Here is a 23,352-nt window from a genome sequence, read left to right as displayed (position 1 = left end):
TTTCTTCGCTGTGTAATGAGCAATAGGTTTTTAACTAGTAAGTTGAGCCTGACGCGGCCACTCCACTAGAAGAGTGAAAGGTTAGCAGTGTTTCCCTGTCAAGTGAAGCAGGAAGACAAACAAGCCCTTTTAGGACAGAGTTAAACGCATACTTACCTATTATTGTGGAACGCAAATGTCCTATGTGAAACTTTTTGGCAATATTAGGGGAGCTGTAACAAATTTTCACAAATAATGCTTGTTCAATATACAAGACTGGCAGATCACCAAATCAAAAGACTTCAACTTATGCATATAGCAGAAGAACTGAAATAAACCCACCATTTTCAGTTTTCTGTTAAAATTCCCTGATTAGCTTCTGTTCTAGACAGGAACTTTTCCCATTCAACCAGCTTTTCCCCCAATATCAGTTAACAGCCAGTGTTACAGGGAAAAAGAAACCACAAACAACCCCACAACAAAGAACCCCACCCAAAACCCAACTATACTGGTGAGAAAGGACTTGCACTACCTTCTCGGTTTTAACATGTTTTGGACATATGGATCATGCTCCTCATACGTTTATTGGAGATAAATCTGATGCCAGGACAGGGGACCTTGTGTACAAGAATCAGTAACTAAAATCACATCTTCTTCTAACAACAACAGTGCCTCCAAAAAAACCCCTGTACCCACAATTGTTTGCCTGATAATAAAATGGAAGTTCAGGTATGAAAATTCACCCTCCAAATTAAAGTCAAGTGCTTACTTTCCATGACTATGGAAGCCTACAGAGGGAGTATAAGTAACAAAATTATTTATACATAAAGAGATCTGAGTCAGCCACTTTTCATTCCCTGAGCAGGTGACTGTAAACAAAACTGCACTGGACAGAAATTTTGGGACCAGCAGTTGAGAAGATTTAGCAAGACAAACGCCTGGCCACTTTAGCAAGTCATGGAGGAAGGTATTAAGGTGAAAAAAGAAATGGGTTAGTGGCTGAAAATTCAGATCATGTTTCTTAATAACTCAATGAAAGAAGCCAACTTAAAAACTGAATGCTATTATGCACTAAATCAGAATATTCTTAGTGTGAGACGTGAACTCTTAAATATCCAAAATACAGTCTGGGAAAAAGCCTCAACTCCCTAAATATAACTTATATTCTACTTGGCAAATATATTGGAGTATCATTAAATACAGCTAAATATAATGCTGTAAATATGGTTTAACTTCACATGCATCATACATTACAGCAATGAACAGCAATCAGCAAAATATCAATCAGCAGACAAGGCAATTCTCTCAAAGGACTCATCACACACACTTACCTGAACTCAATCACTGTCTTTTCTCTAGGCATTGTAGAGAAAAGTTCACTTTTTACTCCATACTCTGAGCCATCTTTCAACACCTGCTGCAACACAGTCTAAACCACAAGGAAGATAAAAGAAAAGGAAAATATGTTTCAACAACAGAAAGTGTGATAAGGAAAACTGTTTGCCAATCACACAAGAGTCTGATCCCACAGCCTTTATTCATGCTAGCAATTATGTGGCTGGTCTCCCAAGCAAACAAGATCTCATATCAGATGAAAATGCCATTAACTTTTGAAAGCTGCATCTGATTGATTAAGAACTTAGAGAAATCACAGGCAGAGATTTAGGTTAAAATCAAGGCTGATTTTGGTGGAAACTTAAAAGGAAGTGGAAAGCCTAGTTCTTATCATTTTTAATTACATAACATGAAAGGGCAAGAGAGTAACTGGGGTGTAACTGGTGGGCAGGAAAGGAAACTAAGTCCAAGAATGTGGATAAATCAGCGGCCTCATGTAAAACAAGAGAGCTCCCACGTAAATAGGGTTCTAACCAGGACCCTCACCTCTCCTAATTCAGGTAACATATTTTAAAATAAAAGGAGTACCTTGTAGAACAAGACTACAGATTTGGATTAAAAAGTAGGAGACCTTATGAGCAGGCAAATGTTCCCAACAAGGAGCTTTTTGGTTTTTTCTCTTTTCTAATTAAGACAAAAAAGCTACATACCATACCTCTGGGCTTCCTCAAAAGTGTCCTCTTCCCATGAATACATCTTATCTAGGCACACTTTGAGGTGTTTGGCCATTTCTCTGAAATTCCTAGGAGTCCTGTCCTGTATCCAAGGTTTTTGTCAAGGTGTGAATACAGGGGACACCCACTGTGCACAGCACAGCCAGATCACATAGGTCCAACCCTTTGGGACACATGAGATCTCCCACACACTCCTTTGTGACCGAAGGCCTGCAAGAAATCCCATGAGCCCTGGCTGCATGAGCATTACCACACATATTCAGGTCACCTGAATAACCCATTTCTTTCACTTCAGGAACTCTCACACAGAAGTATGGGAGTTCTAGTCTTCATGATTATCACTAAAGCCAATTTAAGAGACAAAACAACTACTACAGAGTCCTCTCCATCAGTTCACTGCAGGTAGACTGCAACAACAGCTCATGGAAGTTTTGGTCATTTGTGTGTAGCTCTAACAGCATATTTAAATATCAACCAGTGGTTTACGTGACACAGACAAAAGAGGCTTAGCTATTTCTAATTTTGATAGTATAAATTTAAACTGCTTTTATTGTTCACCCTAGAACATGAGGCAGATTAATGCTTCTACCTTTTCCAGTTACTTTACATCACTGTCCACTGTATTTTTCATTATTGTTATGTATGTTTCATTATTGTATGTTTCATTATTGTTTTCATTATTGTATTTTTAGGAATAGCATCTGCCTAACATTCTTTTCCTTTCCCATTGGAAGCGAGCATGTATATGCAATGGGGAAGCAGAAAAATGGGAGGCTTTTGTAAGAATTTAAGCCTCCTCAGAACTACCAAGTCACTTAACTCTACAATAGGAAGAAGAAAAAATAATATATTCACATTCTACTAAAATTGTGAAGTATTTCTAGGCATCAAAAGCCAGCCTGCTTTCTCCTCCTTTAGAGCCAAAGAAATCCAACTGTTCGATCCTTGTGTGTCCAAACACCCCCTCTTCCCTTCCCCCACCTGCAGGTCTGTAAGGACACTGTGAATGGTCCCTACAAAAACATGCCTACTTGGAAAGTACGGAGACTGTGTGAAATGCCTTAAAGTATTTCCCCAACAGCTTGAACATGGTTTGTGGGAAAAGGAATCCTGTGCTGACTGTATGACCAGTAATGCATTCATACAGCAAGGTAAGCCCCTGTACACACCCTACATACTTCGGTTTGTCACACAGGTGCTGATACTCTACAAAACCTAATATGTGACGCTGCATGTATTGGACAAATTTCCTGAAGGTAGAGGCCTTTAACATTGTGAATGGAAGTGGATATCTCATTCCATTCAGTGGAAGCTTTTATTTTTTCCTCCTCCAAAAATCACCTTAAAATTCTTCTGCAATAGATATGGAATAAATTAAAAAAAAAACAAAAACCAAACCAAAAACCAACACCAAACACACACACCCAAAAAAAAAAGGACCGGTGCCTGTAGAAAACCATTTAATTCTGTTCTTATTACGGCAGGTAAGCTTACAAAGAAATCATCCAATTCACCCATAGACCAATTCTCTGTATCAGTGAAAGTCACAGCTAGATTTTATCTCCTCCTCTCTCCTCAGTGACATAATGCAAAATGACATGTCCTAATTCCACATTTTTCCAGCAAAACACTACTAGGCCAGACACATAGTTTTGCTTGAATCATTAAACTGACTAGAATCCCTACAGATAAAGTATCTATTTATCTGTAAACTAAAGAATCTCCTTATTAAAGATTTCACCTTGTGAAATCCTGCCCATAAATAAAATTTACCACTGAAACTAGTCAGCTGCTATGTTCTTAAGCAAGATGGATTGATTATAAATAGCTAATGAAAAATTAAAGGGATAAAGCAACTGCTTGACAGGCATGCCTAAGCATTAGCAATTCACAAGACGAAAGGGTCTTACCATTCAGGAGAAGAGGACTACCAGCCTAAGTGACTCAGTGGAAGTCCTGATACAAAGAGGACTTCACCAGTATTAGATAAGACCTGATTTCTTGCCTGTAACTCGCATGTGGTTAATTTTCTAAGACCACAATATATTTTCCACAAGAGTTGCTAAGCCTATAGATTAAGGCCATGAACAACGTAACAATATAGCCTGCTCCGCAACTTAACTGAACTGGCTTAGCAAAGCTTTTATTCAGTTCCCAGTCTAACAGTATCAGCCATCCACTTACCTTTAAAATACTCTTGCAAGTCATCCAGACTACAACTGAGACACTATTACAGACTGAGCAGTAATTTCCTTTCATTAAGTTACTGGTTTAACAAACAAAGCTTTCAATTTCAGTCAGGCATTGGACTTTGAGGAACACATCTTCCTTTTTGGTCTTTTTTTGTTTTTTTTTTTTGTTTGTTTTGTTTTAGAAAAGTATGTAATGATAGATCTGCTATCAAATACTTTTATTTCAGGTATTTTTCATCATCCTTTTCTATTTTAAACAAGAGTCTTTACATGCAAGATCAAAGCTTTTGAGTTGTATACTGTAGAAACTTAAAGCAGATGCCAAGCCTACCTTGGCAGAAAAAGAGAGCAAAAGGAGGAGTTAGGATTATCAGTGAATGGTAGATACATTGTTTCCTTATAAGGATAAACTTTTGTCAGTGTCCTTCCAAATTCTAGGCCTACATAACAAATGAGCAACAGGGATCCTCAAGGGGAACTTAGAAAACACAGTTTTACAAAAGACAGAAAATACCTTTCTAAGACAACACTAAGTAGTCTATAGTTTTATACTGAGGATATACCTGAATACCTGAAATATAGTACTCACCTTTGCTAATAATTCCCTGTTTATCGTAAAGTTCACTGTTCCTGGACCAGCGCTGATTTCACTCACTACAGCATCACATTGTAGCTAAAAGAACAAAGCAAAACAGAAACTCTATGCGAAAACAGGTAAATTGGAAAACTCTAATTCAAACCACCATAAATATTAATTGAATCCGCTAGAAACATTACATGTTATTTATTGGTTTGAAGCAATCATAAACGGACCATTTAACCAATCCTGTCGGAAAAGGAATGATTTTATTATTTCCAATCCACGCTTAGTAGCTCTGAAAGTAACTCAGCCTGAAACGTCACACACGTTTTACTTCAGTCCCGGCATGTGTACAGGCTGTGTTTTATTTTGACCGGGTGCAATAGTTGAACTCCTGGTACATAGAAAAGCTGAAATATTTTTGATAGCTTACACAGTACCGGACAGCACTTAAAAAAAAAAACCCCAAACCAAACATCAAGATCAATGCCTTAAAGAAAACCTGAGGCAGAGGTTTTGGACTGCTGTTTCTTGAAGTTTCTGACTTTAATGACAATGTTCTGCAGTATCCAGTGATCCAAAATAAAGATGTTAAAGGCCAATTTATTTTAAAAATCATTTGCAATTTCCATGAAGCACATTTTTTAAAAATTCTGAACCCATAAGGAATATTCTTCCTCTTGACAAAAATTTTGGATCTCAACCTATCAGGTTTGAGAGTTTCTTACTAAACTAGCTGTCTTTCATAGTCAAGAAACTGTCTTAAAAAAAAAGGATGATGGATAGCCTATAAAAGTTGACTCAATCACTTTATCACTTGGTTAATATCTTTGAGAGAGGCAAGCTATATGTTCCTACTGAAGCTCAACAGCACAAAGAAGAAATCCTACCGCCATGCTAGGTCTCCAGCTTAGTCACTAACTTAACCAGGAGATGAAATCATGGTTAGCCTTGAAGTTCCTTAACCTTCAGAGGCTCCAATAACAACGAATTCCAATGTTTATTCACAAGCTACGTGAAAAAGTATTTCTTGTATCAACTCTGAATTTCCCACCTTTTCATTTTAGGAAAAGTTCTTTTTACTTATGGGGCAGAAAGAAAACAGAAATTCCCACTGGACTTTCTCCATATCATTTGTTCTGCTAAACATTTTCTACCTAATCTGTCATTAGTCATCTCAGTGTTCATCTCTCTTTGAGTGCTCATCTGGCCTCATCATAGCTTTAACAACCTCTCCTCCAAGTGCGCTTGTGGTTCTTTCTCAACCAGGTCTCCCTGTGCCTAAGGCTTGGATCAGAATGCCACTATGCTGTACAGGGGTGTAAAAACCCCACAACATGATGTCTCCTCTGCCAGGAACTAACAGTCCAAAGATGAAACAAGAACCAACCAGCCAGATGAAACCAAAAGCCCATGGAAATGAGACAATTCAGATGTTTCTGACAGACTGTTCTCGGCACATTAGGGCACACTATGTTTCATTTAGTATCACACTGTCTTATTACTTAGGCTATCTTAGTCAACGAGAAAAATCTCCATCTCTTCTGCCTAATCTAAATATCTGCATTTCAAATATTGCGACCTATTTCCTCAGAAGTGACTAAGAACACACTGTCGAACCTTGAGGCACTCCATCAACTATTTATCATAACAAAAACTGATAACTGCCTACATTTGCTGTGTCTCTGCTAGTTTTTGATGTGTGGTCATATTTTGCCAATTTCTACAATGCTTACCTTCTTTGGGGATGACATGACCAGTCTAAACAAAGTATACTAAATGCATTTCCTTTATCCACTACCCAACAAAAAACATTCCCAAGAGGTTAACGGATTTTTTTTTTCCTTTGTTTATTCAGCATGGCCACTCAATTTTGGGACTTATATTGATGGTCTGTTCTTTATTGTTACAGCTGCTTTTCCATGTAAAAAAGTAGAGCTAACTGACCCAGGTTTATTTAATGAGCCATAAACAATAAAGGAGAGAGACAATCTGCAGCTTCCTAAACACTGGGAACAGCAGCTGTTTTTAAAGTGACAGACTAGACACAGGGAAAAAAAGTGTTACTGTGCTGTTACAGTCATTGGAACAGATTGGCCAGGGAGGCTGTCAAATCCTTGGAGGCTTTCAAAACCTAGGATTTCAGAAGTCCTCAACAACCTCATCCAAAAACCCTCAACAACCTGCACTGAGGAGGAGATGGCAACGGATACCTTCCTGCAGTCCTTTCCAACCTGAATTATTTCATGGTTCTATATCATCTTTAAGTTGTTTCAGAACTTTTGGTCGTACATCTCTGCATCACCAGTTCTTCTTTCACCCGAGTCAGAATATTCATCTGTCACACGAATGGGTCCAAGATATGGATCTCTTCAACACCTCAGCAGTAAAGGACGACGTGGACAAATAGTTTAGCTTCTCAATAGTATTACAACTGGTTTTATTTGTCTTTTTTAACTCCTGATCATACAGCAACCCAACTGATTCCTTCTCAAGATGGGTCTTTCGGATGCAGGTGAAGAATCGTTTGCACTTTCATTTTTCAATCTAGCTCCTCTTTGCAACTAACTTTGCCACAGTTTCCTAGTTTATACTCCTCTGCATTGGCATCAGCAACACATTTTCGGACTGTAAATGATTTTTCAGCTCAAATGACCCCTCAAAGCTCAGCATGACCTTTCTGATCCCACTTCTGTTCAACTTTACACATGCCAGCTTCTCCAAATTTTTCTTTCCCTTCCTTCAAGGTCTGTGTCACCTCTGTAGGCCTTGTTTTGCATGCTGCTTCTTTTTTATGCTGTAGTTAGTCTTAATACCTCAGCTACTGCCATTTCCCACACTAACACACTTTAAAAAATTGCTGTTCTGAGAAACCTCAATTTCAAGCAGTTAGGGATTTGAAAGTTTGGCCTGTTGGTCCCATATGCTAAATTTATCCATTGCCATTCTGGTGCTGGGTTTTGTAGTATTTGGTTTTCCAAGCCACTGCATACTCAATTTCTTCCTCAAGTTTTGGGCAACAGTACAGACCATGGCATACCCTTTCTATACCCTCCTAACTTCACAAATATTATTTACTCTCAAACTATCTGAGAACAATAATTTCACAAGAACCTTAACTAAAACTGCTTCTCCAATTCCCTGTGAAGATTCTGTGTACAATTACGCTAGGTGCAGTCATTAAACTACTCTGATCCAAACAGATGCTTGGACAAAGAATACTATTTACCTTATGAAGCCTGTTTACCTCTAGTCTGTAAGTTGGTTATTGCATAAATATATGATTAACACATTAGCATACCCTTCCAGCTAGCTTCTGAGCTTGAAGATTAAGGTCTTGACCTAAGCAATCACTAGAGCTGTCTTCTGTTACAGAAGCAATGGAAAGCTGGAAATCAGCAACATGCCTGAAAAAAAAGAACATAGGAAAATCAGGAAAAATCCCTGCTGAGGTGATGGGTAGATTTGGCACATCCAAGCTGACTCTGCACACGGTAAGTCTAAATGCCAAGTGTAACCCAGTCACAGATACCTGAAAGTTCACTGTGTTTAGGAAGCTGCAATAGAAGCCCAAATATTACCTTTGCTCTCATACAATCAGAAAGTAGATATGGTGAGAACACCATTTCAGAATAAACAAAAATTATGCTCGTGAATAAATGTAATCTACTTGCTAACATCATTACAAGTCTCAAGCAGGACACTGAAAGAAATCCATTATAACTTCACGTTGGTTCTAGGCATTTTCACATTCAGATCATTAAAGCTGAAAAATCTCCCATTCAACCACTGCCTATAATCTGTACAGTTTTTTAAGCGATTATACTTGTTTTGAGCTTGTTTGAAAAAATACAGCCATTTCATTAGATTTAGGTATCTTCTTATAATTGCACTGGTATATTAGCTTAGGTTTGTTTTTTCTGTATGTCTTTTTCCCTAAAGTCCTGTTAAGCTCTTGCAATAATAAGCACAACGGAAAGAAAAAAAAAACTTGACATAATGTTTAAGATAAAATGTAAACACTACCGTTTTTTGGAGACAGGAACTGCAGATATGGACTTTATTAACTTTTCTGGTGGCAGATCCAAAACCTTTGAAAGCTAAATTTGAAATAAAGAACAAAGCGTCTTAAGCCAAAAAGATCCAGGAAAAGTACTGCTCCCTGTTTAAACACCCGTGGGGGATGCATAATTTATATTTGAAAACAAATTTCAACCCAGATTAAAAAAAGGCAAATACTTATCAACTTACAAGCACTACAATAAAATACGCAATACAAACCCAAGGAATGTTAAAGGAGCCTTACAAAAAGCAAGGCAAAACACGACGTATAGCTGCTCTTGTTTGCTTGTTTGTTTTCCTCTCCATGCAGGATCCCACCAAACCCTGCCGCACCATTTACCTAGCTGCTGCACCTCACTGGGCTTATCCCGCACCTAGCATGGGGCGGGGGAGGCCCGTACCGTGCCAGCCCTCGCTAGCACGCTACGAATGGCTGGATCCTCGCCAAGATGAAAAGCCTCCCGATTCAGCCCACGGGCTGAAGCCCACGGGGAGGGGAAACCGAGGTAACGCTTTCGGCAGAGCAGCGCGCCTGCTGGGGGGTGTAAAGGGGTGCAGGGGAGCGTGAGGGGGCAGCGGGGACCGTGACGGGGGCGGCGGGTTCCCGCCACACCTCCGCGCGGCTGACAGAGCGCGCCCGGCCCCCCCCCCCCCGCCACGCCCCCGGCCCCCAGTGAGGGGCGGGGCAGGGAAGCCCGCGCCGAGCACCTTGCAAGACACTCGGGGAGGGGAGGCAAAGGAGGGGGGTCTGGGTTAGGGCGCAAATGGGAAGTGTCTGTTGCGGCGCGCCCCTCCTCCCGGCGAGGTGCGAGAGGGAGCGGGGTACCTGGGAAGCGATGCTCCTCCGAAAGGAACAGGAGGCCATGGCCGCGGCGCCAGGCGAAAGGAGGCGGCCCCCCCACTCCCCTCACCTCACCTTTCCGCCCGCCCAGGGGCGGGCTGGGTCGTACCACTCTCAGGACAGGGGTGGGAGGGCGCGGAAGAGCCCATTGCACCCCTTTGCGCAGGGGGGAGGCAGGCGGCGTTCCCGCAGTGCGCCTGCGCCCGCCCTCCCTGCCGCGGCGGGAGCCTAGGCGGCGGCGGGCGCCTCATCCGGTACCGCTGGGGCTGGGGCTGAGGCGGGAGGGCGGCGATATGAGCACCTGCTCCGTCTCCAAGGTGAGAGGGGGGGCTGTTCTCCGGCTGCCGCTCCGGGCGAGGAGGGGGACAGACAGGCGGACGGACGGGGTTTCACTCCCGCTCTGCGGAGGTGGCTTGGGGCCTCAAGGCGCTGGCTGCCCCCGCCCCCCCCCCGGGGCGGGGCGGGGCGGGGCGGGGCGGGACGGTTTCGTCCTACCGGAGCGCCCCTGGTGTGAGGAGAGCAGCGCGGCCCTGCGGGTGCGGAGGGGTCGGACCCATCTCCCTCTCGGCTCCTGCGGCTGCTCCTCTTACCGCCGTACCTCGTCCCCTGCTCTCGGGCTCCCCGGTGCCCTGTTTCGCCGTCCGTTCCCTTCCCTTGCAGCCTCAAAGCCTTGGTGGCCCGTCCTCACCCATGCCCCTCGGGACACCCCCTCGGTTCCGCTTCACCCGAGGCGCTTTTGCTTCTCGCCACAAGCAGTCGGCAGCCGGCCCTCCTGCCCCGCTTCTCCCGCCTGCTGGCACACGCAAAGCGATCGTGCTCGACGCAAACCTCGCCTAGGACCGAGCAGCAGCCTTGAAGCCGTAGATGTTGCCGCTTCCAGCTAAAGCCTCTTGGCATTGCTTGCTGCCGCTTCGAAACGCTCGTTGCGTCTTCCCCCAAAACTAATTCAATGGAGAAATAAAAGTGCCGTGACTCGCACGTGATGTTAAGCACCTGTTATCGCCTTGGTATTTCTGAGTTTAAAGCTTGTATCTGGCCTATAGTCAGTGTTGGCAGTAGGGACAGGGCGTTCATCAGAGCGTTAATATGTAGCGAGACTTAAAATGTTGTATTGGAACGTTTAACTTACTTCTTGTCTTGCTTGATCATATAGTGAACTGTAGCAGTGGTTCACAGGAGAAAGGTATGCGTTTTATCGTCAGAAGACTCCTCCCTTATATCGTTTTTCACTGAATTGTGATGTGCAGCTGGATCCTTCGGTGTGGAAGTCCCTTGTGCGTCATTGCTTTTAGGAGTAAAGGGAAGTATTTCCAAACAGAAATACTTAATCAAAACTTAATTTCAAAACTTAATCCAAAACAGGCGGATTTCCCTTTCAAAAATGGCTGTTGCCTTTAAGTAGTTAGGTAGTGAAAGGTGTCCCACTCCTTGCTTCCCCTGTCTTACATGTAATACTTCTTTGCCCATTTTATATTCTGGTCTGTGCTACATTCGGTGGCATAGGGAAATCCAATGCTTGTAAAGCATTAAAGAATATATATGTTTCACTTGACTTAAGCATACCTGGTTTCTTCTTTTAGAATGAAAATTCTTTTTTCTTAATTTAATTTTTTCATAGAATCATAGAATGTCCTGAGTTGGAAGGGACGCACAAGGATCATTGAGTCCAACTCCTGTCCCTGCACAGGACAACCCCAAAATTCACACCATAAATAATTATTTGAAATAATTAATTTACATTTTTTAAGAAAAAAAGTTCTATACAAATCACATATATGATTTATAGTATTTTGGCCAATTCCAGTTGTGCTCTTGTGAATTACTGTTCTGACATGTGGTGTGGACTGCAGCATAAATAAGGCTGTAGTATAGCTTTTTATAGTGGTGGAATTGTTCCAGAGTGTTTAGGATCTGTAGAATAACGACAACTTCTGTCCAGCCGGTTTTAGATGGCTGCTAATATACGTGGTAAAATGGACAGTATCTGAAGGCATCTCCAATTCGTAAGGCTGTTTTTCGGAGGAGGCCGTTATAGTTATCAGTGTTTTACTGCAATTTCTTACTTGTATCAGAAGGGAAATCACAGGTCCAAAGTCACTCAACAGGCTGGTGACTGCGATCAAAATTGAACATACTCTGGAGTTTTATTTTCACTACATCATTCTTACACTAGTGGCTGAACTATCCTTGGTTAAGTTCAATAATCTTTGCTTATATAAGCATCTCCATTGAGAAATACAGGATTGAATCAGTCTGTCTATTGGAATACATGTGTGTGTTTCCTTCCCACTTGCTGTAGCACAAGAACCTCATAGTGAGTTATCATAGAATCAGAATTATTCATGTTGGAAAAGACCTCTAGGATCATGAAGTCCAACCATCAACCCAACACCACCATGTCTGCTAAACCATGCCCTGAAGTGGCACGTCTGCATGTCTTTTAAATACCTCCAGGGATGGTGACTCCATCACCTCTCTGGGCAGCCTGTTCCAGTGCCTGACCACTCTATCAGTAAAGAAATTTTTCCTAATATCCAATCTAAATCTCCTCTGGTGCAACTTGAAGCCATTTCCTCTTGTCCTATTACTAGTAACTTGGGAGAAGAGACCAACACCCACCTCGCTACAACCTCCTCTCAGGTAGTTGCAGAGAGCAATAAGGGCTCCCCTCAGCCTCCTCTTCTCCAGGCTAAACACTTCCCTCAACCTCTCCTCAGAAAACCTGCTCTCCAGACCCTCCATCTGTTTTATTGCCCTTCTCTGGACACGCTCCAGCACCTCAATGTCCTTCTTGTAGTGAGGGGCCCAAAACTGATCACAGTACTCAAGGTGCGGCCTCACCAATGCCGAGTACAGGGGCACGATCACCTCCCTGCTCCTGCTGGCCACACTATTCCTGGTACAAGCCAGGATGCCATTAGCCTTCTTGGCCACCTGGGCACACTGCTGGCTCATGTTCAGCTGGCTGTCAACCAACACCCCCGGGTCCTCTGCCAGGCAGCTTTCCAGACACAAAACTGTGGCGTTGTGTGGGGTTGTTGTGACCCAAGTGCAGGACCCGGCACTTGGCCTTTTTAAACCTCATACAATTGACCTCAGCCCATCGATCCAGGCTGTCCAGATCCCTCTGCAGAGCCTTCCTATCCGCAAGAGTTGGGGAATGTGTATGATCTCAGATATATAGGAAATTATTATAACTCTTCAAAAGACATGAGTTTTTATTTGAGAGGATGAGGGAAGAAATTTCAGATTTTCTAGAGGAAAAAGTCTTCCAGAATTCAAAGCTTAATACTTTGTGATAAAACTGATCTGACTGGGAGATGACTTCTGTCTGGAGGACTTCCTTGGAGCCATGGTTTCTATTTACGTGAACCTTTGCCAAACTATTTGTCGTTCTGCTTCTAACCATCTTTACTTTTTTGAGTTGGGATGCACTTGTCCTGTGTAGCTAGGGCATGTCATTAGCTTCTGTGACTTAATACTCATTGCATTATTCTGGGTCACCTTTTCTGTGCGTCTCAGCCTCTTGCCTTTTTTTTCTTTTGTTTTTAACTGAAACTGTACTGGGAAAACTCCATTGAAGTGTCCTCAGGGAATAATTTCCTCTGAATTCTACACCTCTTGGAGGTTATGAGAAGTTTAAAGAATCTGCTGCTGTTCTAGTTGATGATTGAATTGAAGAACATAACGGAAAGTTGAAAAAGTTCCTCCCAGATATGCTGGGACGCTGCTTCCAATAGTTTTCCAGCCTGAAACAGGAACATAAAGGGACAGTATGCAAACTGATATCCTTAAGATGCTGGCAGTTCAGCTCAAATGGTTGGTTTAATGGAGCACTGAAATCAAAGGAGAATAAAGCGGCTTTGGGAGCCAGTCAGATTGATGCTTATGTTGTATATATTTTTATAAACTTTTATATAAGTTGGTTTTTTTTTTGCTATTCTCTAGGGCTGCTTTGTTTTTAAACCAAGTCCCAAGAAGAGAAGGGTGTCTCAGAAAACAGGTTAGTGCATTTTGATATGTGTCACTATGCTTGGCTTAATCCTGGAAGGTTCACCACATCTGACTGAATTCTGTCGTACTTGCGTGAGGATTTCTATTGCTCCTTGTTGTCGGTACTGCTGAAAACTCATTTCTTCAGAGTAACCCCAGCAAGTTGTGGCTAGTGTAAATGTTGTGGGTTGTTTTTTTATCTCAAGCAATCAGGATCATATAGCTTTGTCTTTGCAATTTTTTTTTTACAGGAAAACTCCTTTCCATGCTACCGTAAATTGTTTACTGACTGAAAAACTATCTGGAGAGTCTGAATGAGCCACTTTTAAGCTATGGGAGTCAGAAGTTGTATCCCATTAACAAGTCGCATCATGTTATTGGTAGTTTGCCTAAGTTTCGTGAGGAAAAGAAGAAAGAAAAGCCATTTGTGAAGATTCCATGGCTTCTGTGCACTAATGTTTGTTATATGTTAAATTATCTCCAGCCTATATGCTGTGTATACAGGTCTCTTGTCATTTGAGGAAGACTGAAAAGGAGTGACTCTTATTTGGAGCCATAAATAATGCTGCTTAAATAGTTCCTGTTTGAGAATCAGTTAGGAGACTTAATGTTCTTATTCCCAGATTAAACTTTTTTGGGCAGCACCAGAGCTGTCAAAAGGTGTGCAATTTGTATAAAAAAAGTGGAGGGGAAAGTAGTAAGGCCAGATTTTTGTGGAAATCACTACAGACTCATTCATTACCAGAGGGACTTACTGTAACACCTGCTTTAAAATTAATCCCAAATTATTTTTTCCATGAGAGTTGGCACATCTGTAGCTCAGGGAGTGAGGAGGAGGGAAACAATCCAGTCTGTCACTGCAAGATAAATAAACCGACAACCAAGACCTATGCACTTAAACCTCATTGAAGTTTTAGCCCTTACTGGATGTTATGTTTTTGTTTTTGCAAGGTTAGTAACGCTTGGATAAATCCTACTGAACATTTTGTTCCAGTTAGCAAATGCTTTGAAAAAGAAAAATAAAATTGACTGAACTACCCTGTTGTGGTTTAGCCCCAGCCAGCAACTAAGCACCAGCCAGCCGCTTGCTCCCTCCCCCCACTCCAGTTGGATGGGAGAGAGAATTGGAAGGGCCTAAGTAAGAAAATTTGTGGGTTGAGATAAGAACAGTTTAATAATTAAAATATTAATAATAAGAATAACAATATATGAAAAGGAAAATAATGAGAGGGAGAGGTGAAACCTCGGGAGGAGGGAAAAGAAACTCAAACAACAAGTGATGCAACCACTCACCACCCACCATCTGATGCCGCCAGTCCCCAAGCCCTGATCACTGCTTCCCCTGGCCAACTCCCCCCAGATGGTATACTGGGCATGACATCATATGACATGGAATATCCCTTTGGCCAGTCTTGGCTGTGCCCCCTCCCCTCCTGGCTTCTTGTGCACCTGACAGAGATTGGGTGGCTAGGAAATTCCTTGACTAGTACAAGCACTACCTAGCAACAACTAAAACTGTGTTGTCACCATTATTTTCATACTAAGTCCAAAGCACAGCACTATAGCAGCTACAGTGAAGAAAATTAACTCTATCCCAGCTGAAACCATGACATACCCCTAAAAGAGAGGCAGAGATTAGTGAGTTTGGCTGCTCACAGCGGTTGGTTAGAATGGTGTTCTAAATAAACCGTGCTTTGTGCGTCTATTTTGGAAGAGCAAATCTGTCAAGTGTGAAGTTTCAGTTACGGATAGTTGATAATACTGTTGCACCTCACAAAAGGCCTGTGTGCATGTATAGTTTGAGGTCTGGTAGTACAAAAAGAATATTATGCCTTGGTATATTACTTATAGTGTGGTGGCTGGATTTTCTTTTAACTAAAAGCCTAAGACTGTGTAATCAGCGTGGGCTATGTATTTTAAGTGATTTTTCTTGGGGATACAAATGAGTTGTTAGTTTATGGGAGACAATGAAACCAGAGGATCAGGAATGCCTCTTATTCCTTATTTACAGAGCTGATTTGGATGTTTTTAATGGCTTGGGAGATAGAATATGCTCATTAACTGGTTCTTTTCTAGAGATCAGACCACTGCTAATGCTCCATTGAATGGCCACCAAATGGACATTAATGGCTAGGAAATTAAATTTTTCATATGCATGCATTTAGAAAAAAAAAAAAAATTGTTACATTTAACCGTCACCTAGTAGCAACAGTTAAGAGGCTGTTTACTTAACCTTCAGTCTTTGTTCTTTCAGTTAGTGTTCGGGTTTGTTTGTTTTGGGTGTTGTGGTTTTTGTTTTTGGGGTTTTTTTTTGTCATTAAGGGAAATGTAGACTGTGTGAATGTGGGAGGAAAAACAAGGAGAAAAATCTCACTCAGTTATACTACTTTCTTGTCAGTCTCCCATTTTACTTCCAGCTCTGTCTCTCCTTCTTAGCTTGGAGCTGGTAGAGAGTTTCTATACTCTCATCTGTGAGGCAGAGCAGCAACTGGGAAGCCAGATGTATTCAGAAAATGTGCCAAGACACTGTTTTACCAAAAAAGATCTGATTCTCCTTTTTCATAAAAAGTATGTGTAGAATTGTGAGGTGATTTAGAGGAGAGCCAGAAACATAGGCCTGCTTTGCACTTAACAGTTTTGCTGGAATAGTTGTATCAGTTAAATGTATTTTTTAAAAAAAAATCTGTATTTCATGTAACCTAACAGTTCTCTCCCAGTATACCTTATTATTTTCAGGAAATTGGTGTTAGCTGCATCTTCCCTGGGGAACAGGAAGGAGTTTCATGTATCTATTCTTACAAGCCTTTATGGTCCATATCTGACAGTGAAGGAGGATTGAATATTTAATAGGTAAAAGAGACCCACAAAACTTTCTGAAGCAAGGAAAAGATTTTTTTAAAATTTTTATTCTATTTTAATAATAAAGGCTGTTTGCTCTGATTTAGCCTTTAGCTCATCTGGGATTTGAGGTGGAAGCCAGTTCTTTACCTTTTGCCTGCATACGTGGGTAACAGATTCTGCTCATTCCCTCGCTTATTTTACCAGATACCAGCAGTTAGTTAATTGGTTAAGAGAAAAGTCACCTCCATCAGATATATACGTATATTAAGATGTTCTTGTTTCAGTCAGGTGCTTCGTTTTCTTCTGAACAAGAAATGTTTTGTTTAATAATCTTATTTGTGCTTGCCTTTGCTTTCTGTCTTTATAGCTAGTGATTTCAGAGAAGGAAACAATGATTCAGAAGATACTGACTTGCGGTTTGTTATTTGTCAGTCTTTATGGAAGCAGGTCAAATCGGAAACGGAGGTGAGTCTTGCACCTAGTACTAAAGCAATGATTTGCATTTATAAAAATGCTGCTTACTTCTTTGTTTTTGAAGATCTTTTTTACATGCTTAAAACAGTAAGTAGTTAAAGCAATAAAAGGGCCAGAAATATTGACTAAGACTGAAATCCCTGTCCATAATGTAAAATAGTAATAATAAATCCATCAATTGCACGTTACTTCTAGCCACACAATTACATTCTTTTGATGCTTTCAGCTGCTGTTTCTAAGCTTCTCTTCTTACTAATTATCCTTTTTATTAATTCCTGGCATACTGCTGTTTCCTATCTTCGGTTATGTGCTTGCCAGCCCTCTGAGAATTTTGGGCTGCTCTTGACCTCAGTGTTACAGAGTTCATAGCAGCCCAGGATTCACAGTGGATTTATATGAATACAACTGCATGGATGTCAAATACGGAATGACACAGCTGCAAGCGTAGTCTGAATTAGTATGGACAGTGTCAATGGAGTTGTTTGGTGGGGATCAGAGTTAATGTCATACTGAACTGTGGCCTCCTAATTGTTGTATGTTAGATGGTATGCTGTTGTGTCCCTACAGCCCTCTGGCTTTTATCATAGTATGAATAATTGCTTCCCTAGAGCAGGGATTTCCTCTTCTATTCAGTGTCAAGGATTCTGGGCAAGTATTCCATATTCCTCTGCCTGCTGTTGGGCTCTAGATATTATGAGATTTTTTTTTCCTAAGTTTGTTTTGGGATGTGCAGTAGAAGCCAGCTGGATGTAGCTTACAATCTGGACCCTTGGGCTAAACTCATAAATTCCTCTAATTCTGTTCCTACTATTCCATGGTCTAGCTCACTTTGGCTAGTCAGCACCCTTTTCAAACCATAACTAGCCAGGCTGAGCAAAGCAGCGCACTACATAGCCGTGCTGATTATAGAGGACACACAGAAGTTTGTGGAGGTATATTTGGTATCTTCCTGCCAACTGCTTCAGCTTGAGAGGTTAGCTACCAGCACTGGCAGTAATGTTGGCAGCTGCACCAGAAACTGCCTTGTCAGCTACACAGTGGATTACAGGAAAGATGACATTCTGAAGCTACTTCTGAAAGACCTTTTCTTGAATCTTCTTTCTTTGGCACTGTGTTGTCAGGGCTTTTGGGACAATGCTTCGACATTGCCAACAGTGGCTGCGGGATTTTCAGGTTGAAGAAGTGTTGGTTTTTTTCCTAGTAGTGCTCTGCCAGAGCAGCAGGCACAGCCCATCGTAGCAAAAGCCTCCCTTAACCACTCAGCACAGAGTCACTGCCATCTGCAAAATCATCATTCTTTCCTGTTCTAAATCTAGCAGCCTCAAAGTAAACAAGGGTAGGAGGAGTTTGCCAAATACTTTCCTCAGTTCTTCCTCCTCCAGATGGATGACAGTTCATGCTACATTGACAAATTGATATGGGCTTTGCTTTGGAGTTTGATTTGCCCAAGGGCAGATTACCTGCCGTTACTTTTGCTGCCATACATAGAATTTTCGTTATACAGCTTCTGGGGTATCTCTGATATTTTTTTCCACTGAGGTTTGAATTACCATCCTTGTATCCTGCTGTTAGAAAAATTGGAGGTGATAATTTTTCTTAGACATAAAATTGTGTGATAATTCAGGTTGGAAGGACCTTAGAAAGGCTCTAGTCCGAACTCATGCTCAAAGCGGCATCATCTGTAAGGTCAGACCAGGTAGGTGTGGGCAGGATTTTATTCCTTATATACTTTCAAACCCTGGTGCAGTAAACTGATTCATGGCAGAATACCCAGGAAGTACATGGCTTGCTGGTTTGGACTTCTATTCTAGGGGCTCTGGTAGTGTGCTAAGGGAGCCTAGCAGGATGTTCTCCAGTTTTTGCCAGGGTACTGCCACCTGACAATTTGTTGGCAGGCCATGTGCTTGTGCTAGTGTTTTCCCAGTTTTCTGGTATCTACTTGATGTGTGGAAGAGTGAAGAGGATTTGACCTCAAGTACATTGTTGAGGAGCACCCTTGGACTTTTTATGTCCATCATAAACTGTGCTGTGATTGTGGTAGCACCACCTGTCATCTGTTGATGACATCCTTTCGGGATCTTCACAAAATGAAAAGCTGGCAAAAGTACTGCAGGAGTTGTCCTTCATTTTAGGATGGTGATTTTTGGACCTCTTTTGTTTCAGTATTGCACAGTATCCCAGTTTTCACCCCTGCTGTGGCCTTGCAAGTGTTCTTACTATGATACACCTCATCAAGGGCTTTCAGAAACATTTCCTTCCTCTAAGGAGAGGAATTCCAGTTGCACTACCAGGATCCAGGTTAGAACCCAAAAGCCTAAGTGTAGGGCTGTAATATGGTAGTTTTAGCTCTACTCTGCAGGTAATGGTTTTCATACCACACAGCAGATAATCACGACCAAACCTAGTGTCGTAGGTAGCATGGACTGAACTTCCAGTTCATATGACTTTTCCAGAGGAAGCCGTGTCTTGCAAGTAAATGGGCTGGTCACTTGAGATGCAGAGCAGCCTAGTGTACTTGCTTGAACACTACCAAAATAGTGCCAGTAACAAAGTTGTTACGACAAGAAAAGACTGATGGATTTTAAGAAAGCTAAGTAAATGTGTAGTGCTATGGCAGACTGAATTCCATCTTCACAAGTGTGCATTGGAAGAAATAATTCATACTGTAACCATGCAAAGTAAGGATTTAGGTTCTTGTTAGGGTAGCTTAGTGAAAACATGTCCAGTAATGAACAGAAGAAGCTCGAGGTCTGATAGATTCTGAAGCAGAAGCTCAGAGGATTGTTAGGGGGGTGTATGGTAATACAAGACATGTTACAATGCTATTATAAAGCTGATGGCGTAAACTCTTCTTTTTAAAATGCCATGTTATGGTTTATTCTGAGTTTCCATAGAATTTTTCAGGTGGGAGCTCAGAGGTGCACAATGAACATCAGAAAGGCCAGAAACATATTTTTTAATAAGTAGAGGGTGAAAAGAGTAAGATTACTTTGTGTACAGTTTTATCAGTTGTTCAGGAGAGCAACAGGAACTCTTCTGTATAATGGAAATGGAGCAGGCATGTGTGCCATCTCTTGGAGATGTCACCTTAACTCCTTTGATAGCTGCCTCATCAATGCTGCTAGAGACAGTCTTTGCCACTTTGTTTAAAATCAAGTTCACTGCTCTGCGTGTGTCACTTTTTGTTGCTAATCTTGATGATGATTTTATTGGAGGCAAGGATTTAATCTTGTTTCTAACATCTATGTTTGAGAGTATATATTGATACCCTGAACTTTTGAGTACAGAGTTCTAGCAGAAGATACATTTTGGATTAGAGACAGATTTTCAAAGGCACGTATATAATAAAAGAAATACAAAATGCTGCCACTAAACATGTGCCTTTAAAAGTTTTATCTCCCCCTGCTTTCTTTCACCTTCCCATATATTCCTGCATATACATATTCTTGCATGAAAATCATCCTGAAGGCAAAAGGCAGTGTAGCAAATGTGGCAGTCATGTAGTTTAGTGGCTTAATATTTTTTCCTATAAAACATACTTAATGCTTTCCTTTCCCCCCCCCCTTTTATCCTGATTTAGATCTGGAGGAGCTGAATGTTTGCTCTTGTATAGATTTCTCAGAAAAATGTTTACAGGTGTTTTGTAAGCCAAGAGGAAATAATAGGAATTCTCATGAACATTCTTCCAGAAACTAGTTACATTGTTTTATTCTTCCTATGTCACTTGCACTTGGTCAGTAGGGGCTTTTTTTCTTCTTCCCTGTGGTGTGACAACAGTTAAGCTCATTTGCTTTCCAAGTTACTGTTGAGGCGTTTGACCAGAAGTTCCAAGATGGGAAAGGTGTGTGTTTGCCACACAGTGAGTAGATTAGCATGTTTATAGTTCACAGGAAAACTTAGTGTTATTAAAATTTTACCCTGGAGTTTTAAGGGTTAAAAACTACTCAGGAAACGAGTAGGAAAAGGAAGATATTCTGGTGTTTCCACATTTTTGTAAATAAAATCTCTCTCTGTTTGTTTACAGCAAATACAGGAAGACTTGAATAAGCAGTTATTTGATAACCTAGTGAGTTTTTTGAGGCGGTCTCATTCTGAGTTCCAAGAGAAGACAACAAAATGGACTTGTTGGATGAAGTCCAGAGAAATCCCTACTGCAGCTCTTGTCTTAGGTAATTTTTAAAAGATATATTCTGTTATGTACATCTGAATAAAACTGACACAGAGATCAAAGAAAAATATAGTGCTGACTTCTGGCAATTACTGTGAGCAATATCAGCTTCAGAAATGTTGACAGAAGAGACTGGGCTGGAAGAAGGAAGCAGGGTAAGACCTCCTTCCTCTTATTATTATGCATAATAGTGCAGTAAGGTAACATGTTCCCTAAAGGTCTGTCTTAGGCAGTTGGTAGTGATCTGGGGTTTCTTTCCTGATGCACTGGAGATGCTTTGATTCTGTCTCTCTTTCTGCCACCAACATGCTTGGTGGTTTCTATGACTAACCATGGAATTACACAGCTTCTGTATTTCTGATATGTGGTCTTGCAGTATTTCTGATACATGTTCTTGCAGTGCATTTTTATATGTAGGAAAGTAGTGTCGTTATCTTGGAAAAGGAGCAGAGGGTGAAGAAAATAGCTGAAGAACTTGTTACTGAAGTTAGTGAAGTTCTGAAGTATGTCTTTATTTTTCTCTACCTCGTCCCCCCACCTTTCTTTCAAAGGGTTGTAACTATAATCCTAAACCTGGTTCAAGGCAACCTGATTGCATTTTCAATGGATCATTTCAGGGAACCTAAGATCAGGCCTGTGCTCCAAATTTACCACGTAAGCACTAACAAAACTAAGTGCTAAGTAGGCTAAGGTGGTCTACTTTTGTAGGCTGTAGAAAGTGAGAAGTTCCTGCTATGAATATTTCTGTGGAAGAAACTGTGAATTGCCTTCTGGAGGGGCTTTTTCTTTTTTTTTTTTTTGTTGACTAAGGATGTTAACAAAAGCAGTAAAAATTGAGTATTTCATAGTAAATTCAAACAGTTAGTTCATACTAACTCGTAATAATTTTTGTCCTTACTGTGTGAGGATCCAGGTCTCAGGTGTATGCACTGCTCTTCTAGAGGAGGTGAATTTTATCATCTTAGACGACTGTGGATGGCTTTTGAGGGTATGGGGAGCAGGGAAGTTAGAAAACTATTGTTTGCAGGTTTGCACCCTTGAGAAATCTTTCTTCTTTAAAAAAAAAAACTAAACAAAAACAAAAAACTCACACAAAATATATGAGGGGTCTTTGCAGTGGTTCCTTGTTCCTTTTAATCAGCTAGCATTAACATGTATGTCTAATCTTCTGCTAGTGTTTCGTCTTTCCTCATAGATGATGCAATGCTTTTCATTCCTTCCTTGAATATTTGAGTTATCTTCTGGTTTTTGTCTGCTGTTCAGTTTGTTATTTAATCATTGTGGTCACGGATCACAGGAAAAAAGCCCTTAAAAATTTGTCTGTCTTCTAGGTGTAAATGTTACAGATCATGACTTGACTTTTAGAAGTCTCTCAGAAGTCCTTCAAAATAGCATTACTCCTTATATAGCCTTGCTGGAAGCCAAAGATTGCCCAGGTAAATATTTCAATAGCTTTGCTTCTTCATCTGAATAGGCTGCCAATTAACTAGAAATTCTAGCTTTTGCCCCCAAATGTAAGAAGAATAGGAGGGAGGGATATTGAAGACTTTCTAAATATTTGCTCAAACCCATGTTAACATAGCAGTAATGCCTACTGTGTTTTAAGAGGTATCCAGTTCTGTTTAAAACAATGAAGACTGAAATACTACTTAGTTGCAGCATAAATGTCAAGAGCGGGCTGCTTAGTGTATTGCAAGTTGATATCATAGGTTGGCTTTCCTGCTGTTTAACTGGACAGCATATATACGCATTCCACTTTTTGAATGCTTACAGTCACATTATTACAGTGAAGGAATAGGTAGAACAACATTTTGTCCCACTCTCCTTGCTCCGTTTTATTTTTTAAGAAAAAAGATTAAAATCAGTTATCCCCAGATCTGTGGATTGGATGCCTTATTTATTTTTAGGTCACTCTAATAGGACGTGGCTGGAATTCAGGAAAGGTGAAGGGCCAACAACTTAACCTGAACTGTTGCTATCTAGGCAAATTAGTAGGATAATTTTTATTGCATTAACAATATGCATATCATGAATACTTTCAAGCTTTCTGGAGCATGAGGTGTGCATTCTGGAGAGAGAAGGAGAATAATTAGGCAAGTGAAAAATAATAAGTGTTAACTTGGGGTAATTTTTTAGAGTATGAGTTGGAGAAG

At 41.0% G+C, this 23,352-nt stretch overlaps 2 protein-coding genes across 7 annotated transcripts in view; one reads left to right on the top strand and one right to left on the bottom strand.

The window, feature by feature from the left end:
- Window positions 1-9,801, bottom strand: part of RARS2 (arginyl-tRNA synthetase 2, mitochondrial) — a 40,367-nt gene extending 30,566 nt beyond the window's left edge. The window contains exons 1-6 of one of the 4 annotated variants that reach the window (XM_064447659.1): window positions 9,709-9,801; window positions 8,847-8,920; window positions 8,122-8,227; window positions 4,830-4,913; window positions 1,311-1,408; window positions 157-212 (exon numbers count right to left, since the gene is read on the bottom strand). In XM_064447659.1, coding sequence (XP_064303729.1) covers window positions 157-212; window positions 1,311-1,408; window positions 4,830-4,913; window positions 8,122-8,227; window positions 8,847-8,920; window positions 9,709-9,747 — 457 coding nt within the window. In that variant the 5' untranslated portion in view covers window positions 9,748-9,801. Of the gene's footprint in view, window positions 1-156; window positions 213-1,310; window positions 1,409-4,829; window positions 4,914-7,112; window positions 7,133-8,121; window positions 8,228-8,846; window positions 8,921-9,126; window positions 9,181-9,708 lie in introns of those variants that run through there. The other 3 variants (XM_064447663.1, XM_064447660.1, XM_064447662.1) reach the window with 3 other exon arrangements.
- A 102-nt stretch (window positions 9,802-9,903) lies between these two features.
- The window catches only part of ORC3 (origin recognition complex subunit 3), a 37,074-nt gene continuing 23,625 nt past the window's right edge, over window positions 9,904-23,352 (top strand). For 2 of the 3 annotated variants that reach the window (XM_064447657.1, XM_064447656.1), the window contains exons 1-5: window positions 9,904-10,040; window positions 13,672-13,726; window positions 16,925-17,022; window positions 21,056-21,200; window positions 22,531-22,635. In XM_064447657.1, the coding sequence (XP_064303727.1) occupies window positions 10,017-10,040; window positions 13,672-13,726; window positions 16,925-17,022; window positions 21,056-21,200; window positions 22,531-22,635 (427 nt within the window). In that variant the 5' untranslated portion in view covers window positions 9,904-10,016. The remainder of the gene's footprint in view (window positions 10,041-13,671; window positions 13,727-16,924; window positions 17,023-21,055; window positions 21,201-22,530; window positions 22,636-23,352) is intronic. The other variant, XM_064447658.1, reaches the window with a different exon arrangement.

The sequence above is a fragment of the Phalacrocorax carbo genome, chromosome 3, assembly GCF_963921805.1.
Source record: "Phalacrocorax carbo chromosome 3, bPhaCar2.1, whole genome shotgun sequence".
In the NCBI taxonomy this organism is placed as follows: domain Eukaryota; kingdom Metazoa; phylum Chordata; class Aves; order Suliformes; family Phalacrocoracidae; genus Phalacrocorax; species Phalacrocorax carbo.
Note: the sequence above shows the minus strand (reverse complement) of the source record. Positions and strands in the feature narration are given on the sequence as shown.